The following is a 20976-nucleotide window of genomic DNA, read 5'->3' as shown; positions in this document are numbered from 1 at the left end:
CAATGACTGTCCTCTCAACTCCTTGTACGCCTTTGGTGTCATCATCATAAATTGTATTTAGCTTGCATAGTTTGAGAAATTATTGCTAGTGTTCACCAGAGTCCAATTAATAAATACATTGATTTGTTTTAATAGTTTGTGTAGAATACAGTTCTCGTAGGTGAGACCTTCACCGGAATTAGGAGTTGTATTATCTGAGTTGTTCTTTACCGCAACATTTAAATCAATAAATGTTGACGACAAATCAATGAAATAGTCTTCATTGGAAAATATTTGAACGTTTATATTTTCCGAGAGGGGCTGTTGGGGGTGAAACTGTTCATAGTACCCATACTTGACATTGACATCAACATTTTCAGCATTGAATAGATTCACTGAGGAACTAATTGATGGATATCATTCCTTGTGGCGGAGATAAGCCCTCTTAAGAGGATAAAATCTTTTATGATGTAACAATTTTTTTCTTTTTCTTCTTCTACTTATTTCTCTTCATTGTTTTATTCCTCAATATACTAGATGTTATTCTTTTCTTTCCGCTTGGGTGAAGATTGATGAGTCTATGACGCGAACTCCTCCTATGCAATCCCTTCCCATTTTTTCGAGATTTTAGTTGATTACCAAACGCTCTTTCTGAAGATCTAATATTTTCTTTAACACTCACATGGAAATTTTTTCCCGACCCCCAGTCCTGTAGTGTGGAGGCAGCAAAATTCGATGCAGCAGGTACAAGATATTTTCTGGAAAGGGGTAGTGCAGAACGAAATAGCCTAGCAAACCAGCTACCAAGACCATAGCCAGACATTGTAGTACGCCCCTTGTAGTAGTCCAATCCATTGCCTATTTGAAGTGGACTCAAAGCACCAACATAACAATCAATATCTGGGCAGACAAATGGAATTCTTCTATTGTTCATTTTAGATGATTGTGCTGTCGTTGACAATGGGTCGAAAATGACAAGTAATCACTGTAATGACATGTAATACATTGAAAAAAGCACATTTACATAGGCACACTGAGAAAAAACACTTAAATAAATACTTTTTTTTTATTATAAATAAATTTAAAAAGTGTATTTTTTCATGTTTAATGTGCTTTTTTCAATGTATTGTTATTTTTTTATGCATATAATAAAAGAAAATATGATTCTTTATTCGTCTTCTTCTTCTTATTATTCTTGAACAGAGTAGTAGTAGTACGAAAATTATGTAGTCATTGGACAACAATTGCCTACACTTAGTTGTCTAGGTGAACTGTTGAGGGGAACATTAATCAATTCTAAACACAATTTATAGCGGTTCTGGGTGAACCGTTAACCTCGGGCAAAACAGCACTCTTGACTAAAATAATTAAAAATTGTGATAAAATATTTGCGGGAAAGCCGAAAAAAATCTACTATTGTTATAGTATTTGTCAGGAGTCATACGGAAAAATAAAAGTGATTGCTGCCACCACCATGGATAAAATGCAGATATATGTCATACAAAAACTTGGTGTTTTCAGCGTTACTGAAGCAAAATCTTGGCTGTTTATTGATAATCTGGCTGAATATATTGAACAATGGTTCCAGGACATGCTACCATTGTTTACTGTTCGCTCCCATCATGAACATATTTCCGTTACTCCGGTTCTGCACAGTATTTTTCATCAAAGCGAATGTATGTAAACACTTCCATTGAACTGCCCCTGCTCAATCATCTACAAATTTTTTGGCGAGTTTAGCTTACTAATAAACCTCAATAAAAAAATTCATTCATGTGCTCCTAAATTTTAACACTCAACATACAATACGGCACATAGTAAACACTAAAATTACATTCATTTGAATATTAATAAAAATACACCCAAAGATCTACGTGTTTTCATAGATAATTTCGACAATGAAATTACAGTATATATCCCTGTGAACACTAAAAAGACCTATTAGTCGCTATCATGACACTGAAAAAACTACATGAAAATAGACATTTGTTTTCAGTTCTAAGCGCTTCAAAACCTCCGGTTAGGAAAGCAATACTCAAACATGGTATTGACAATGATTTCATTAATCTTATATCTGAACTTTGTTTAAATTTGACATAGGGTAATGTTCATCTGCCAGAATTAGTTACGAAACAGGTAAAGTAACATCTTTCCTTTTTAGGTAAATGGGCATCTAAAAACAAAGCAACGAATTTTAAAAGGAAACGTCTTCTTCAAGCAGGGATTAGCTTTTTCAAACTTTTACTGCCAATAATTGCAGGACTTATAAGCAGTTATCTCTAGATGGCCAAACCCTATAAATTGACTCCAATAGAACTCGCTTTTTCACCCATGGAACACTTTGAGGACAATCTTAGTAAATTCCTTGATAATGAAAATATTGAGGATGATAAAAAACTGCTTTTACGTCAAGATGCAATTCTCAGAGTGGACAAGCACAGGTCATATTGGTCGAAGCCTACTGGTATTTATCCCAAAACAGAATCATTTCTTCAAGAGTCTGCTGCTGCTGGAGCCAAATTAAAGACAGAGGAATAATATTAAGTTTTATTGAAAATTGTATATCTAATGCCCAGATATTAGCTTGAACAAATAAAATGACTCCCAACCTATCTATTGAAAAGTGGTTAAGAGAATATTCCAATTGAGAGCAACGAGAAAGAGATTATAAATCAGGGCTATAATCTAGTTCATTTAATCTATGAAAGGGCTAGAAATCGTAAAGGACTATTATCATTTGACGTTCATTTATAAAACTTTCTAAATACATTAAACTTCCCCAAAAGTCTTATTAGCAATAGACAAACTCTAAAAAAATTAAATGAACATGCATCATCATTATCAACAACATTGACACTATTAAAATATGAACATGAAGAAGAAGAAAATTTTAAATCAATCTTTAAAAATACGAGCATACCATTGATAGCTAGACGAAATTGAAAACGTATGATGTTAAATTCTCATTTTCCAACATCACCACCAATAGCCCGTACACCAAAGGGTGTTGGATATTAAACAACGCGCTTAAATTTAAAATAGTTAATGTTCTGAAAGATGCTTATGAAAATATTAGTGAGGTGGGGAGTTTAAGTTCCCCCACCACTCTATCCAAAGTCACTGGTGTTCACACTAAAAGTGTACAAGACCATCTACAGAATGAATCACGTTACACTCTGCATAGAAATCATAGACTTCGTGCCAATCAATATCGAAAAATTAAAGCCTTTTACCCAGTGCATATAATGCAAGCAGACCTTCTGACTCTGGATTAGCTTCAACGACTTCACCATACACGTTACAAGTACATCATACTTACAATCAGTGTTTTTAGTCGCTATGCATATGCAATTTCATTGCAATCAAAGAGAGGTTTTGAAGTTGCTCAGGCCATTAAAAGTATTCTCGAACAGGGTGCATAAAAGAAATTTCAAATGTATCACTGTAGTGAATTTGTTAACCCTGATCTTGCAAAAATACTAAAAAGATATAGTGCACTGGTATATCATTGTCACACTCCTATAAAGGCTGCGCTGGCAGAACGATCGATAAGAATCATTTGACTTTTAATTTCAAGATATTGTACATTGAAAAATACACCGACTTTTATTCATAATTTTGATAAAATCATGTTTATTTATAATCAAGGCCCTCATCGATCATTTTCTAATTCCACGTCAACGGATGATCTTCATTCTGATCAAGTTAAGGTTGACACATTTTTTAAACATTCTTCCAATGAAACGATTCCCAAGAAGATCAATAAATTCAATGTTGGTGATACTTTTCGAATTACTACAACAACTAATTTTTATGAAAAGGGGAATTAATTATTATCCATCGAACTGTTTAAAGTGGCAAACATCCTAGACATTGGACTCATAACATATTGCCTGCGTAATATAAACGATGAAGAGATTATCGGTGGATTTTACGACTATAAATTGCAAACAGGTAAAAATGCTAGTGAAATCCACCAAATTCAAAATATATTAAAGACTCGATCTCGCAGGGGGTAAGAAACAGTTACTTGTTCGGTGGCTAGGATACAACCCTAATTTTGATTCTTGGATTGCTGTTTAAGATATTGACAATGCCCCATGATTTCTATGTAACATTCATGTCCAACGTTTCCGATCCTATCAACAACGAATTGAATATTACTAGTGATTTTGGTACGAAAATTTCCCTCGCAGTCGAATTTAATGGGGGGGCGGACGGGGCCCTTGTCGACTGTAGCTTCAAGTAGACACATTGCAGTTGGATTAGGTATTGCGTGCATAAACTACAAGATTAACGATGTGAGCGAACAATGGATGTGCTGACCTATTCCAACTATGAATGGGCTAAAGCACATAGTTCTAGCAACTTTAATAATGTCAGATTGAAATATATTGAATAAGATAAGATGGGGGATTTGTGTCGAACAATCAATAGAAAAATCTCGTATCGCAGGAATGGTACATTCCATTTTAATTATTCATTGGAACATGATAGGATTTACATTAGCTCACCTGTTGACACTGAAATAATTATTCTCAATGATAATCTGAGAGATGTTCTTGGCTTTAAACAGAATATGATCAATGGGAAAAATGCTGGCATTGTTTACGGGATGGATCAAGTGATTTTTGCTTATTATCCACTTGGTTTTGCCTCGGACTCTTGTATATTTCTATATTCGTCCTTTGTGGAAACGTCGAAAGTCAATAATTAAAATTTCTCCCTGCTACGTGTACTTAAGCAAAAAACAACTCATGAACTTGTTTGTAAGTATAATATGCAGCATATTCATTATGATCTTCTAACCACTTTGAATTTGGAACTCTGTCAGTTAACACTAAAAAGTAAATTGGGTGACCCTCCAGTAATAACCAAAGGCTTAGCAGTGATTACACGTCATTTTCGACCCATTGTCAACGTCAACACAATTACCTAAAATGAACAATAGGAGAATTCCATTTGTCTGTCTCGATATTGATTGTTATCTTGGTGCTTAGAGTCCATTTCAAATAGGCAATGGATTGGACTACTGCAAAGAGCGTACGAAAATGTCTGGCTATGGTTTTGGTAGCTGGATTACTAGGCTAATTCATTCTGCACTACCCCACGCCAGAAAATATCTTGTACCTGCTGCATCAAATTTTCCTGCCTCAACACTACAGGACTCGGGGTCGGGCAAGAATTTCAAGGAGAGTGTCAAGGAAAATATTGGATCTTCAGCAAGAGCCGTTGGTGAGCAACTAAAATCTCGACAAAATGGGGAGGGATTGAAAAGGATGCTTTCGCGTCATTCACTCATCAGTCTCCACCCAGGCAGTAAGCAAAGGACATCAACAAGGACTTTGAGTACTAAGACAACGAAGACCAATAAGCAGAAGAAGAAGAAGAAAAAGATTGTTAGATCAAAGAAGGAGTTCTTCTCTTAAGATGGCTTATCTCCCCAACAAGGAATTATACCTCTCAATCAGTTCCTCATTGAATGTATACTATACTGAAAATGTTGATGTTAGTGTTAAGTTTGACTACTATGAAAAATTTAGTCCTTAGATACCTCTCTCGGAGAACATACACTTTCAAATATTTTCCAATGAAGATTGTTTCATTGATTTGCCATCAACGTTTATCGATTTAAATATTGTGGTAAAGGAAAAGTCAGATAATACAACTCCTAATGCCGGCGATGGTCTCACCTATGAAAACTGTATTTTACACAACCTATTCAAGCAAATTAGTGTATTTATTAATGGAATATTGATGAGCACTAGCAATAATTTATCAAACTATGCAAGCTTCATATAATGTATGATGATGGCGTCAAAGTCCTACAAGCAGTTGAGAGGGCAGTCATTGGGCTATGAAAATCAATCAGGTGTTGATACTGACGGCGAGTCTACTACCGTAGTGACCCAAAAATATCATCTAGTTGGAAAATTAAGTCGCGAGATATTCGATATATCCCTATCGCTAACACCCAATGTCAAGATTGACATAAAGTTACAGATGGCACCATCGAATTTCATTTTGAGAAAAACACTTCCTGCAGCACCCGATGCAAATGTCATTATCACATCGGCATTTCTCCACGTCCGAAAACAACAGGTTATGAGCTCTGTTGTATTGGCAGCAAAAATGCTAAGAGCCAATAGCAATAACATTAAACTTCTTTTTCCTCATATAATCAACACTCAACGTCACATTGCAGCTAATTATCTGAGCTATTCCGTTTCATAATTTATCAATGAAGAAATCCCATAAAAACTGGTATTTGACTTTTTGAAGAGTGGCAGTGCCATTTGATCCTGGACTGAATCGCCCCATGATTTTAATTTTTTGGGTCTATCCAGCCTTGTGCGGAAAGTTAATGGTATTCCGCTGTACACTTTATCATTTGACAAAAACTCCTATAGAATTCTGTGCGAGTTGACCATGCAATCCCTAGATCATGACTCAACTATTTGTAAATGGAATAACTGATTCAATGTTTTCAAAAAATCATGGAGTTATTGTTTTGGCATTTTCAGGGACTCAAAATGTGAGCATAGTACGAACAGAGACTATACATTTAGAGTGTAAATTTGCCGATGCTCTGACTGAGAGTATCACGCTAATATCACTAAGTCAATTTGAAACCTATTGGGAAATCACACCCGACGGCAGTGTTCTACAAGACCTAGCACCATGAACACAAACCAAATAATCAATGTATTTAGTATAAATCCATACACGTCCCAATACAAGTCCTATTGCATACCATCGGACTTCATTTAAAAAACTCCAAGTGTTAACAATACCCTTATCATTGTTAATAATAGTCCATTGACTTTGAAGACCGGCCATTGGCTATGCATCTTTCAAAACAGTAAATAATATTAAATTTTTTGATCCTCTTGACCTATCGTATAAATTCTACGCTCCATACATCAGTAACTTTATTGATAGCAGGGGAAAAACCAATATTCAAAATCAACGAAGAGTACAGGATTTAACGACTAAGACATGTGGCTTTCATGCACTACTATTTTTCAAGTTCAGATGTCGTGGCTAAACCTACAAGCAGTTTATCAACATCTACGTTGACTTACCTAAATTGAACGACTTTCTAGCGGAGAATATACTTACAAGTGTATTTAATATCGATTTTAGTGCCCTAAGAATAAAATGTTCTAAAGATATATGTGAAATTGTTTATTAATAAAAAAAAAATATATATACATGATAAAACGACTTTTCTACTCTTTAGATAGCATCCACTACTAGATATTTGTCGACAAGAACTAACCAAGGTAGATTATCTGAATTCACAATGTACTTATACTGATGTACTGCAATGTCAGGGTCGTATTTTCTACTGTATAGTGTGCATTCACACTTCTCATATCTCTTTGTATAGTCAATGATACTATTCTCATTCATTCTATAGAATTCACATGTCTCAACTTGCTTATTTGGAGCACTTTCGCAAACGGTGTCCCCAAATGACGAATCATATTCCATAACAGCTAAACAAATATTAGTGGGATGATAATCATAAGACCAAGTGTCTTCACAAGGATGACGCAGAAACCTAATTGTTTTGTTGTTCCAGCAGTTGAATCGCTGATCCAATGCCTCCTTCTAGAACAATCTAAAACCATGACGATCCCAATCTCTTAGCAATAAAATAAAATCACGGTTAGGACTCTTTCCAATCATACCGGAGTAGGTAGTCTCCCACTGATTATATTTATCATAAGGGCAATTGCAGCATAGTTACCCACTAGGATGAGAGTTACACGCTTCTTCAAGACAGGAATTAAAATCCTTAATTCTTATAGTACATCCGCTATGCAACTTACACGGGTTGCATAATCTAAACTTTTCATCATACTCATCAATCAGTGTACAATTCTGAAATGATGACCAACTGCCCTGTTTGTACATACATAACGGACATGTATGGAACATTTTTTCATGTGTTGACACTCACTGCCACAATGAAACTGAGCTAGCAACAACAAAAATTGTCTGAGATAGAGAGAGAGAGGAGTAAATCATCCTTGAGCACCATCTTTCTCATGAAAAAAAGTCCTAAATTTCTAAACTAATGTTGAAAGGCATATCCACAATAACATTTTGCCGTGTTGTGATCAAAATATCAATAAATCGTGTAAATACATTTGGACCACGATTTAGAAGCTTCATGCAATAGTGGATTGATGGAGAATCGGTTTTCATTATATTGACAAGCAAACCCCAAGCAAATATCGTTCTTTGAACAGACAGCTGTCGAAAATTTTCATCTAGAATCAAACGTTTGTCCATAAGAACTAGATTCTTCATGATTCGCTCTTTCTCGAATCTATCCATTTTGTAGAGTCATAAGACGCTCACAGACAACTACACACTAACCAGAATTTTTTTCTGCTCTAAAAAATATATTCGAATAATCTATAGAAAGAAAAAAAAAATGCCATTTATTTAGAAAAAATTTTACTTAAAATAATTGATATAGCAACAGTAGATGATTCATAGTTTTATCTTCAATTTGTTCCGATAAGTCATCTAATGCTGACTAACATTTGGCTATACGGAGAATATTTACTTTTCCATAAAAACATAACTGCTCTTCCTATTTAAATTTTTTTAATGATATCATGTATCTAGCATACATAGTGTCCCATTTGAGATATAGTCTACAACTAGTGGTTATTTCCACAACCACATTGGGTACTCGTATATCGTTGCTGCTGTTGTCGGCTCAATCATTAATATCAAGTAATGTAAATGCACCACTCATTTTTCTCCACTAATACATTCTCAAATAAACTATTCTCTTTGAATTCAAGTCTCCTACTAATACGAGTTATAAAGAAAACCATTCCTTTTATTCCAAGCTCAATCATTAATCAAGTTATCGTATATGGAGTAATCTCCACTCTCCGATTGACCCATAAAAAACGGATGTTACCTTGAAAAACCAGTTCGGTTGAGTTATATAATTTCCTGCGTGCCCCAAAAGCATGGTTGCCTACTATAAATCACGCCAGTTTTTTTTAAAGAATTTACACGTAAACTCATGACGTACATTTATTTTGCAATTGACAACAAAAACGGAAAAAGACATGTTTGAGGACATTATATTATTACGACCAAACTCTCAAAACATGCTTGACCACATTATACACTGCCAAATAACTAGTTTTGTAATCTGCCATGGAAAGGTGCCAGGGGATGTAAAGTGATGGAAATAACACAGGATGGAACATAACCTAGGCAAAATGGAACCTCTTACTCTACTATAGTCGAAAGTGATTTGAGGGCAACTAACCCCCTCTCACGCCGACCTTTTCCCCAAACACATCCAATCAACATTTTTAGATAGCCATTTTGTTCAACGTAGCTAAAAGTTTTAGAAATTAGGTGTTTGAGGATGTTAACCACCTCAGAGCTCTCGGGGCAAGGGTTCTAAGTTTTGCCCTGGGGCTATATAAGCTTCTTACAGATAGTGATGTTGTAAAAACTTCAAAAAGGGTTCATTTGATTGGAAATTAGAAGGGTTTGTGTTCATTTTAATAGTTGAAAGTGATTGGAGGATATCTAACACCCTTCTCACACCCATCATTTCCCCAAACACATCCAATCAAAATTTTTAGATAGTCATTTTGTTCGACATAGTTGAAAAGTCCGAAAGTTACGTGTCTGAGGGTGAAACTCCCCCCACAGCCCTCAGGGCAAGAGTTGTAAGTTATGCCCTGGGGGCATATAAGGAATTTTTTACAGAAAGCATTGTCGTAAAAAATTCAAAAAGGAATTATTCGATTGGAAAAAGAAACGGCTAGTGCCCTTTTTATTAGTCCTAAGTGATTGTAAGGCAAGTAGCCCCCCTCTCACGCCCACCATTTCCCCAAACATATCCAATCAAATTTTGTGATAGCCAATTTGTTCAACGTAGTTGAAAGGTCTGAAAATTATGTCTTTGAGAATGACAACCTCGTCACAGCCCTCAGAGTAAGGGTTTTAAGTTGTGTCCTGGGGCATATAAGGTTTTTATAGAAAGTGTTGTCGTAGAAACTTCAAAAAGGGATCATTCTATTGGAAATTGAAAGGGCTAGTGCCCTTTTTAATAGTCATAAGTGATTGGAGGGCAACTAACTCCCCTCTCACGCCCACAATTTCCCCAAACACTTCCAATCAAAACTCTGAGATAGCTATTTTCTTCAACGTAATTGAACATTCAGGAAATTTTTGTATTATTTTTTTTCTGGAGATTTTTATTAAAAGCGTTGTCGTAGAAACTTCAAAAGGACTCATTTGATTGGAAATTGAAAGCGCTAGTGCCTTTTTTAATAGTTGAAAGTGATTGAAGAGCAACTACAGCCCCTCTCACGCCCATCATTTCCCCAAACACATCCAATCAAAATTTTGAGAAGGCCGTTTTGTTTAGCATAGTTGAAAGTTCTAGAAATTAGGTCTTTGAGGATGACAAACCCCTTACAGTCTTCAGGGCAAGGGATGTAATTTATGCCCTGGGGTCATATAAGATGTTTATAGAAAGCGTTGTCATAAAACTCCAAAAGGGCTCATTTGCTTGGAAATTGAAAGGGCTAGTGTCGTTTTTAATAGTTGAAAGTGATTTGAAGGTTTGAAATTTTTATATTAAAAATCGATGTGGGTACAATGTATTACTTTTTTTTTTTTTAGACCAAGGCACTTCGTATCGAAAGAGTTGTCTTAGGAACTTCGAAAAGGGCTCATTCTGTTGAAAATTGAAAGGGCTAATGCCCTTTTTAATAGTTGAAAGTGATTAGAAAACAACTAGTCCCCCTCACACATCCACCCTCCCGTTCGCCCATTATGTTTAAAAACTAAAAATTGCCTTAAGATTAAGTGTATCCAAGCTATCAAAGAAAGTAAACGGATTTTTTTGCGAATAGTATCAAGATTTCTATTTCAGGTCAACTAGAGGAGGTATGAAACTAAATTAAACAATACTATATATGTCCAGATTTTTAAAAAGGTGTATGTTGTTAATAATTACAGAAAATTTTTACCCAGTATACAAATAGCAGGCCAAACTATAGTCTTTTAAAATGAGAAGATTTAAAGTATTACTTTCTCTTTCCCTGAAAAGACTATGTCAATATAAAACGAACAGAAATTAATTAGAAATTTTTTTTTCCACAAAATAAGTTCTTCAAAGAAAAGTAAAGAGCACCATTAACCCAAAAATGAGCAAAAATAAAATCAAATAATCTACCAAGTGTGAAACTACCAAAAATCAGCATCGATAAATAAATGAAACCCAAAACGAACAGAAATTACAATAAATAACCAAATCAAACTCAAAACGAGCAGAAATTAACTTGAGTAGGGCTCAAAACCCCTATGCCTTCCCAAGGCCAGAACATAATTTGCACTTCACCGAAAAATACAACTGAATGTCTATTGTAAGTTTAATATAAGCCTATATATACTGATAATTAGTAATCAAAATTTTAATTTTAGTTGATTTACTAAAATTATAAAAGTAAAATCATTTATATTTTTTCAGTAAAGTTCAAATTGTGTTCTGGCCTTGGGAAGGCTTAGGGGTTTTGAGTCTTACTCATGTTAATTTCTGCTCGTTTTGAGTTTGACTCGGTTATTTATTGTAATTTCTGTTCGTTTTGGGTCTCATTTATTTATCGATGCTGATTTGTAGTAGTTTCGAGCTTGGTAGATTATTTGATTTTATTTTTGTTCATTTTTTGTTTAATGGAGTTCTTTACTTTTCTTTGAAAAACTTTTTTTGTGGAAAAAGCTTTTTTAACTAATTGACAACAAAGACGAATTCCTTGATCTATACGATTTAATAACTAGGCCTAGCTTAAAGAAAACAGGCTTATTCTAATTCTGGGAGGATTGATTAACCAGGAGCCAAGTATCAGAGTCTCTGTAGTGCCTAAGGTTTACATTTTATTTAGCAAAATCTTTGGTACTGGTGTATTATGTGGGCACCGCTATATACTGTATGTGGAATGTCAAACGGGAACTGCTACAGTCACCCGACAAAATCCTTCAAACGGGTATTTCAGAGACCTAAATTGACTGCAAAGCGTTGTTTCTCATGGATTTTGCAATGTTTGGTACTAGTGCATTAAACGGACACTTTTATATACTGTATATGGAATGTCAAACGGGAGATGCAACAGATACCCGGTACTAAAACAGTTGTTAGAGTGGAATTGAGTAAAACGGGTGATCTAATATGGATGTTACAATTACAATTTGGGATTTGCCATTTATGTAATTCCTATAATTTTGTTCAGAAACCGTTATAACCGGGTATCTGTCTGTGGTTAGGTTACGTATTTAATATATGGTATGCTTTACCCACCCCCACCCCCCCCCAGTTTGCAAATATATAGCCAAAATTTGTTCATTAACTATTATATATTCAACTTATTATTTTATTTTATTAGCATTAACCAAACTTGACTTCTTTAGCAGTATATAGAAGTGTCCGTATAATGCACCAGTACCCAGTATTTAAATGATTGACTTTTGGGGTTTAGAGGGGGGGAGGGAAGGTACCTAGGTTAGGTTACGTATTTAATATATGCTATGCTTTACCCCTAACCCCACCCCTAATGTTCAAATATATAGCCCAAATTTGTTTCTAAACCATTATATATTCGTCCTATTTTATTTGATTAGCATTAACCAAATTTGACGTCTTCGCGGTGCCCGCATAATGCACAAGTACCAAATCTTTTGTAACGTAGCATATGCTTTTTTTGGCTGGAAAGTTAAAAAAGTAGGTAGGAAAATTATTGGAACATTGTTTCTCTGACTGTTAGGCCTTTATCGGCTCAAAATCAACACCTGGCTTCTTATCCATCGATAAGAGTTCGCCGTTATTGCTGACTCCCTATCACAGTTTATATAATTATATATATTAGATAATTCTATAAACTGTGCTCCCTATTGACCAATGAATTAATATAACTGCAGTGATAACAGTGGAAAAATAATGATGGAAAAATAAATAACCGTTTTTAGCACTTAATCAATTTTATTTTATTTTCTATGTTTTTGTCCGAGGCATCATTGGAAAAAAAGTGGATTCTCAGTTAAATATGTTTTGCTATTTAAAAATAAGCAAGTTTAGTATTTGATTAATTACAAATAAGGATTCAAAATGGTAGTGAAGAAACACAAAATATAAGAAAACAAGTTGGAAACATGATTTTTTTCTTTATAGTGAGCAGGCAAGCGAGGTGTTAAATTTTTTTTTTCAAATTGTAATTTTTTTTTCCAAATTCCAAATAAGATTCGTAAGTTAAATTAATAATGTGTTAAAGTTTAAAGGAAAGGAGAAATTAAAAATGCTAAACCAGCTTTAAGAAAAGAAAATAAAACAAATAAGTTGTAGCTACGTGATAATAAGAGCGTCAAAAAAATCAAAAAGCTGGGAATGAAATGCTTCAGAAATACTGGAAGATGATAAACTACTTACTGTGGAGAAGAAGCATCTGAAATAGGACTGTAAAGATCCCGTCTTAATGGTTCACCTGGTATCAGGTTACTTTCAGGTGTCAAACTGTTTATTCTAACAGGAGGGTTGACTGATTCAGCATTTTTTGAAGTATCAAATTCTCTTACAGCGGTATCATTCTCACCTTTGCTTTCTGATCTTTCAGCACTCAAATTTCTCAAAGAGCTGCAATCACGACTCTGAACATCACCCGTCGAAAGATAATCATCGCAAATATTTTCTTTGGTGCTGTAATCGTTACAAGGTGAAGTCAATTTAGATCCAGCACCTATGTCTGATCCAGTCTTCTGGATATCTAAGTCTTGGTTGGAATTACTAGAAAGAGACGGCATCGGAGATAGAGGATATTTCTGTGCTTCATCCCTCACACAAGAGCTTTTATTATATGCAGTATCTTTTCTCATGCTTGGAACTATTTTTAATACTTCTTTACCAGAGCTACTCTTTATATTCACAACAGACCAGTTTTTTCTTTTAATCTTCTGTTTTTTACTTTCTAATCCATTGGAAACACCTTCAATTGGACACTTGCTCGTGGGATTAGTCAAATTACTCCCTGGTTCTCCTTTAAGAGAATTAGACCTGCTTTCCGGTGCAAATGGGATGCAACGACTTTCTAATCTTATCCTTTTCTTTTCATTTTCATCATAATTATCACTTTTTGCCTTATCTGCTTTATCATATGTTTTATTCTGTGTTCTTCCACTTTCACAATGAAATATGGGATCTTTTAGTTTTCCCTCCAATCTTCTTTCACGAAACTCAGAACCTATTTTTTTGTCCAATGAAGACTGGATACTTTCTGATCTTATCTTTTTCATTTTAATTCCCATGTAATTTTCACTTCTGGCCTTATTGTCAGTTTGATTAAGAGAACCTCTTCTTTCACTTTTAAAAATGTGATCTTTCACAACACGCTTCAGGTTCTGTTCGCAGTGCTTCGAACTACTTTCTTTGTTTGATGAATATTTGGTACTTCCTAAACTAAGCTGCTTCAATTCTGCTTCAATTCCTAAACTAAGCTGCTTTTGCTTCTTTTTATGACTACAAATTTTGCTCTTTACTGAATTTGGGTCACATTTTGCTATAGAATCCAATGCAGGACTTTTCATCGTAGCTTTCGTTGTTTTGTTGTTATGATCTGAACTGTATTCTATGTCAAGAAAACAAAAACTTTGTGATCTTATCTTTTTCTTTTCTTTCAGCTTATCACTATGAATTGTCCTAGCAATTGAGTTTGAAGCATCTCTGATTTTGACAATGTTGGTAGAATCTTTTCCACCAAACACAGAGGGCAAATCCTGTTTATGGTTCCCTGAAAATGTTTTTGGATTAGAAATAAGTATATCGCTATTCACTCTTGCCTTTCGCTTTTCTACAGCAGTTTCCTTGTTTTTTTCAATTTGGCTAGCTATTGCATTGAAAATATTTGCACTTTTCAGGGGGTTTGGGGAGTTGCCTGGTTTTATATCTATTTTTGAGTTACAAAGACGATCTGACCAGTTTTCTTGGTCAGTTGAAGCCCCAGAACCTTCCATTCTCTGTCTTTTCTTCTCTCTGTCTTTAAATACATCACTTTGAATGTTGGTAGTAATTGTCTTCGAACAATTTCCAGATTTTAAGTTGCTAGTCAAACTTTTTTCTGGTTCAGATAAAACTCTGGTGGTTTCTAATTTAAGGTTTTCCTTTTCTCTTCTCTTTTGCTTATCACTTATAATTTTACTATGTGCTCCGTCACTAATAGTTTCATCCCTTTGAATGTTGCTATCAAATAAGTCGGAACAATTTCCAGAATTAAAGTTGCTGGTTGAACTTTCTTCTGGATCAGATAAAACCCTGGTGTTCTCTAATTCCACGTTTTCCTTTTCTGTTCTGTTTTGCTTATCACTTTTAATTTTTGAACCTGCTCCATCACTAATAGTTTCACTTTCAAAACTACTGGTGATGGAATACGGCTTCAACTGAACTTCAGTCAACTTTTCCAGGACTACCTTCGAGAGCTTCAATTGTCGTCTGATTCCAGGAAGCTCTGCAAGGCAAATAAATAATCGTCCTTCCATTTTGAATCCTGAAACACAAATGCATAAGCTTAAGTTTAAATACAAAAACATGTAACGCTACTATAGGCCTTGTAGCTCTTCTAAAACAATAGCGCTACTGTGGGCTAAAATATAACAAGAATATAATAAATATGTTGGGGACCAGCTAGAAAAAACGTAGGGGTTTGTAGCATTTCGATCTTTTTTGGGGGGGAGGGGGGCCTTGGAAATTATTAGAAAATCATGATAATGTTTAAAACACGCTAGTTCAATTCTCTACATAGAATTGTCACTGAAAAGAAACTCAATATAATCAACACGTCTCAGTTATAGTAAAATTATTTCCTCTAAAATTCAAGATTTCTTGAAACTGTCAAATTTATCCCTTTTTGGATCAAAACCCCAAGTTAGTACTTATGTAGAAAGCGGTAAGTGTATTGCGAAAACAGATACGCATTAACCGGTACTTATGTGAGACGCTGTATAAAGACAGGCATCACAAAGAGTTTCTCACCCCGGGAACTACATTTAAACTTGAGTTTTTTGGGTTTAGTAGGAATAAAAGGTACCTAGGTTGGGTTAGGTTACGTATTTAATATATGCTTTGGTTTACCCCCACCCCCTCCCCCTAATGCGCAAATATATAGCCCAATTGTGTTCATAAAATATTATATTTTCACCCTATTTTGTTTTATTCCATTAGCATTAACTAAGCTTCACTTTTCGCATACTTACCGCTTTCTACATAAGTGCCACCAAATTTCACATAACGGAAAGACAAAAGAACTTTGAATCAAGTACACAGAAATCAAGTATACAGAGATCGTAATCGGCCTAGATAGATAGATAGATAGATTTATTCAAACGAAAAGCCCGAATGGGCCATGGCGATCGGCAGAACACGAAAAGCCCAATTGGGCCAACACTGTATCAGCAGAACACAAAAAGGAGTTCACAGCAGTGTTGCCAGATGGGCTTGTTTTCAGCCCCGTGGGCTTCTTTTAACCGTCAAGGCCGGGTTGAATTTTGGAGTTGGTGTGTGGCGGGAACGTGAGCTTTTTTTAAATGGGCTTATTTTGACTGAAAGTTGGGAACCGTTAGAAAATTCTGAAATCACCATGCCTCAGGTTACGGTTTGAGTCCACCCCCGAAAATTTTGTTCGACATGTAAAAGCGTAACAAAAATGAATATAAAGAATTTTTCAAGTTTTTTGACCCTTCCGCCCCATCTCCCAGGAAAAAATATCCAGGGCTTATCCTGGATACGCCCTTAACAATAGTAGACTAAGAGATTCCATTTCTGGGGCGCCCCCGTACAAACAGTTTTTTTCTGTTTACATAAAGTATTAGTTATTGGAGTATACAGAAGTTTTAAGGGGGAATTTTGTCTGGTAGTTGGGAGTGGGTGAATCGGAGGGTTACGTGGGGAGGATCTTTCCATGGAGGAATTTTTCATTGAAGTTATGAACTTGGCACAATGTTTACATAAAGTATTGGTTATTTAAGTATACAGAAGTTTTCAGGAGCAATTTTGTCTGATAGTTGGGGGGGGGGAGTGAGTCGGAGGGTTACTCAATTACCTTTATAGTATTATCAATGATCAAAGGTTCAAATGTAAGAACTTATTGATTTTCTTTAATTTATATAAAAATATCTAATCTATCGTGATGAAAACCACAAAGTAATGTATATTTTTTACATGTTCTACACTTATATGTTGATTCATATCGATATATATCGCTCCATATCAAAAACCTGTTTTGCTGCTTACACCAATAGCATCTGTCGTCTTTGACTATATCGTCGGGGTTATGGGGATAGTACAATCCTCCTTCGGGTTTCATTACAGAACTCTGAAAGTAAAAGTAGATTAAATTATTAAGAAGCCTATTTCCTTCATATGAATACTTTTCATTTTAAACTTAAAATATGCTAAATTCTTGATTTTCATTCTAACTTATTTTCTTTAAAAAAATTGGAAAAAAAAAAAAACCAACTTCACAATAAAGAGTAACAAGTTAAGGATGAGACAGACATTTGATCGTTTACATAATTAAATAAATAAAAAAATTATATATTTGAAATCAGCATAAAAATATGTTTCTATTGGTGTATCCATGGATATCAAAATTCCAGTTTTTTGAGTTTCGGTTACTATTGAACAGTGTCGCTCCTTACTTACAGTTCCTTACCACGAACTTTTTTAAAAAAAATTAATGTTTTTCCTTAATTTCAGTTAAAAAAAAAAAAAAAAAACAAAAAAACAAGCGATAAAAATAATTATAGTGACAAAAAAAACTTTTATATTACACCTGTGAAAAGCTAAGAAATCCAGCTCAGAAAAGTAAAAAAAAAAAAATAGGAAGCCACACATCCCAAATCATAGATTTCAGACAACACGCACACCAACGAAAGACTAAGAAATCTAGCTCCGAAAAGTACACTGAATCGAACGGTATGATTTTGATTAAAATTCACTGACTTTTAGGGTGAGTTTCCTCCTTTATTCAAAAAATAATGCAAATCTTCTCAGGCACATAACTTTTGATTGGTAAAACATCTTCTCATGTACATAACTTTTGATTTGTAAAACGAAATTTAAAGATTTGAAATAACTTATATATTTCAAATCAGCATAAAAATATGATTCTTTTGATGTATCCATTGATATCAAGATTCCAGTTTTTAGAGTTTCGGTTAATATTGTTATGTTTCTATTGATGTACCCGTGGATATCAAAATTCCAGTTTTAGAGTTTTGGTAACTATTGAACAGTGTCGCTCCTTACTTACCTTCTTATTTGCGGATTCTGAATATGGATATAAACCATATCAAAGTCACCATTTATAGTTGAATAGGACATGGTTGAAAAAATCGTCAAATCGTCAAAAAACCTACTTGATCTAATGAAGTGGAACAGAAACTAAACAAACTGAAAAGATAAATTTAATAATTAATAGTTATTAAGTAGATAATGACTTAATCTAAATAAAACTTCTTTTTACTACTATTGATTTCAAAGCATTAAGAGGACATTAAAATTCTTACTTTTGTTTCAAAAACTCTTTTTTTTTATTAAATTTTTGATTTTTTTCCAAATCATACCCAGGCCTAACTGAGAGATTATTTGAAGTATCGGTCCCCTTAAATCCTTGGTTAATTGCTTTTTAAAATATTTAAATCAGTAATTGCACGTTGATTAATACATCCTATGTTTAAATTTGCAATTGTATTGTCAATTTAACGAGAATGCTTCACTATAAATAAGGCTATCGTGTTTTACGGAACACTCTAGGGCAGGGGTAACTATTTAGTTCAAATAATTCTCGGAGGAATTGAGTTTTCTGAATGGTATAGAAAAATGGTACTTGTTAAATATTTGGGTAAATATACGACTAAGAAATCTATGATTTTGGATGCGGGGGTTGCTATTTTTTTTTTACTTTTCTGAGCTGGATTTCTTAGCCTTTCATAGGTGTGTATGATATTTTCTTGATAAAACATAGCAGTGACTACATCAGTTGGTTTTGTAGTGCTGTGTGTTGTTAATTGTTGTTTTATTTTGTTTTTTTTTGCAAGCCATTCATACTATACCTTAACGAGGGGGGGGGGGATTTGCGATTTGGAGGAGATGGGATGATAGTGTACTGTATAATACACAAGTGATATTTTGGAGCGTATTGTCAATTTAACGAGAATGCTTGTTTTACCGAACTTTCTAGGGCGGGGGTAACTATTTAGTTTAAATAATTCTAGGAGGAATTGAGTTTTATGGATGGTATGGAAAAATGATACTTGTTAAATATTCGGGTAAACATACGACTAAGAAATCTATGATTTGGGATGTGTGGGTTGCTATTTTTTTACTTTTCTGAGCTGGATTTCTTAGCCTTTCATAGGTGTGTATGATATTTTCTTGATAAAACATAGCAGTGACTACATCAGATGGTTTTGTAGTGCAGTGAGTTGTTACTAGTAGTAGTATTTTCGTGTTTTTTGCAAGCCACTCATACTATACCTTAACGAGGGGGGAGGGAGGAGGGATTTGCAATTTGGAGGAGATGGGATGATAGTGTACTGTATAATACACAACTGATATTTTGGAGCATATTGTCAATTTAACGAGAATGCTTCACTATAAATAAGGCTATCGTGTTTTACCGAACTTTCTAGGGCAAGGGTAACTATTTAGTTTAAATAATTCTAGGAGGAATTGAGTTTTATGAATGGTATGGAAAAATGGTACTTGTTAAATATTCGGGTAAACATACGACTAAGAAATCTATGATTTGGGATGTGGGGGTTGCTATTTTTTTTTTACTTTTCTGAGCTTGATTTGTTAGCCTTTCATAGGTGTGTATGATATTTTCTTGATCAAACATGGCAGTGACTACATCAGATGGTTTTGTAGTGCAGTGAGTTGTTACTAGTAGTAGCATTTTCGTGTTTTTTGCAAGCCATTCATACTATACCTTAAATGCATTAAGATATTTTCTGGATCAAGTATAACCGTGACTACATCCGACGGTTTTGTAGTTCAGTGAGTTGTTACTAGTAGTAGTATTTTCGTGTTTTTTGCAAGTCATTCATACTATACATTAAATGCATTCAGATATTTTCTTATAAAACATAGCCCTGGCTACATCAGATGGTTTTGTAGTGCAGTGAGTTGTTACTAGTAGTAGTATTGTCGTGTTTTTTGCAAGCCTTTCATACTATACCTTAAATGCATTCATATATTTATTGATAAAACAGATCAGTGAATACATCAGACGGTTTTGTAGTTCAGTGAGTTTTTACTAGTAGCAGTATTTTCGTGTTTTTCTAAAGCCATTCCTACTATACCTTAAATGCATTCAGATATTTTCTTCATAAAACATAGCCATGACTAAATCAGATGGTTTTGTAGTGCAGTGAGTTATTACTAGTCACACACACACACACACACACACACACACGTGCACACACACACACACACACACACACACACGCACACACACACACACACACACACACACACCCCAACACAAACACACACACACACACACACACACACACACACATGTCTGACATAGATATTATATATATCGACTATGCTGAAAAAAATTGATATATAAAAATACACACACACACACACAGAGACGACACACTCACAGAGACGACTTACACATAGAGACGACACACACACACAGAGACGACACACACACAGAGACGACACAGATAGAGAGACGACACACACACACACAGACAGACGACACACTCAAATTTACGACTTACACATATAGAAGACACACAGAGAGATGACAAACACACAGGGACGAGACACATAGAGAGACTACAAGCACACAGAGATAAGACACAGAGAGAGACGACACGCAAACAGATACAACACACACAGAAAGATACGACACACACACAGAGACGACACACGCACAGAGA

At 34.7% G+C, this 20976-nt stretch overlaps 1 protein-coding gene across 3 annotated transcripts in view; it reads right to left on the bottom strand.

Moving 5' to 3' along the window:
• The window catches only part of LOC148947851 (uncharacterized), a 70468-nt gene that overhangs the window by 38406 nt on the left and 11086 nt on the right, over window positions 1-20976 (bottom strand). Inside the window, exons 1-2 of one of the 3 annotated variants that reach the window (XM_089095490.1) lie at window positions 17237-17358; window positions 13460-15566 (exon numbers count right to left, since the gene is read on the bottom strand). In XM_089095490.1, coding sequence (XP_088951616.1) covers window positions 13460-15558 — 2099 coding nt within the window. In that variant the 5' untranslated portion in view covers window positions 15559-15566; window positions 17237-17358. Of the gene's footprint in view, window positions 1-13459; window positions 16131-17236; window positions 17359-20976 lie in introns of those variants that run through there. The other 2 variants (XM_089095489.1, XM_089095488.1) reach the window with 2 other exon arrangements.

Source organism: Artemia sp. Qi Xiang Cuo, chromosome 10 (genome assembly GCF_049724085.1).
Source record: "Artemia sp. Qi Xiang Cuo chromosome 10, ASM4972408v1, whole genome shotgun sequence".
Taxonomy (NCBI): domain Eukaryota; kingdom Metazoa; phylum Arthropoda; class Branchiopoda; order Anostraca; family Artemiidae; genus Artemia; species Artemia sp. Qi Xiang Cuo.
The sequence above is the reverse complement of the archived record's forward strand: the minus strand, read 5'-3'. Positions and strand labels throughout refer to the sequence as shown.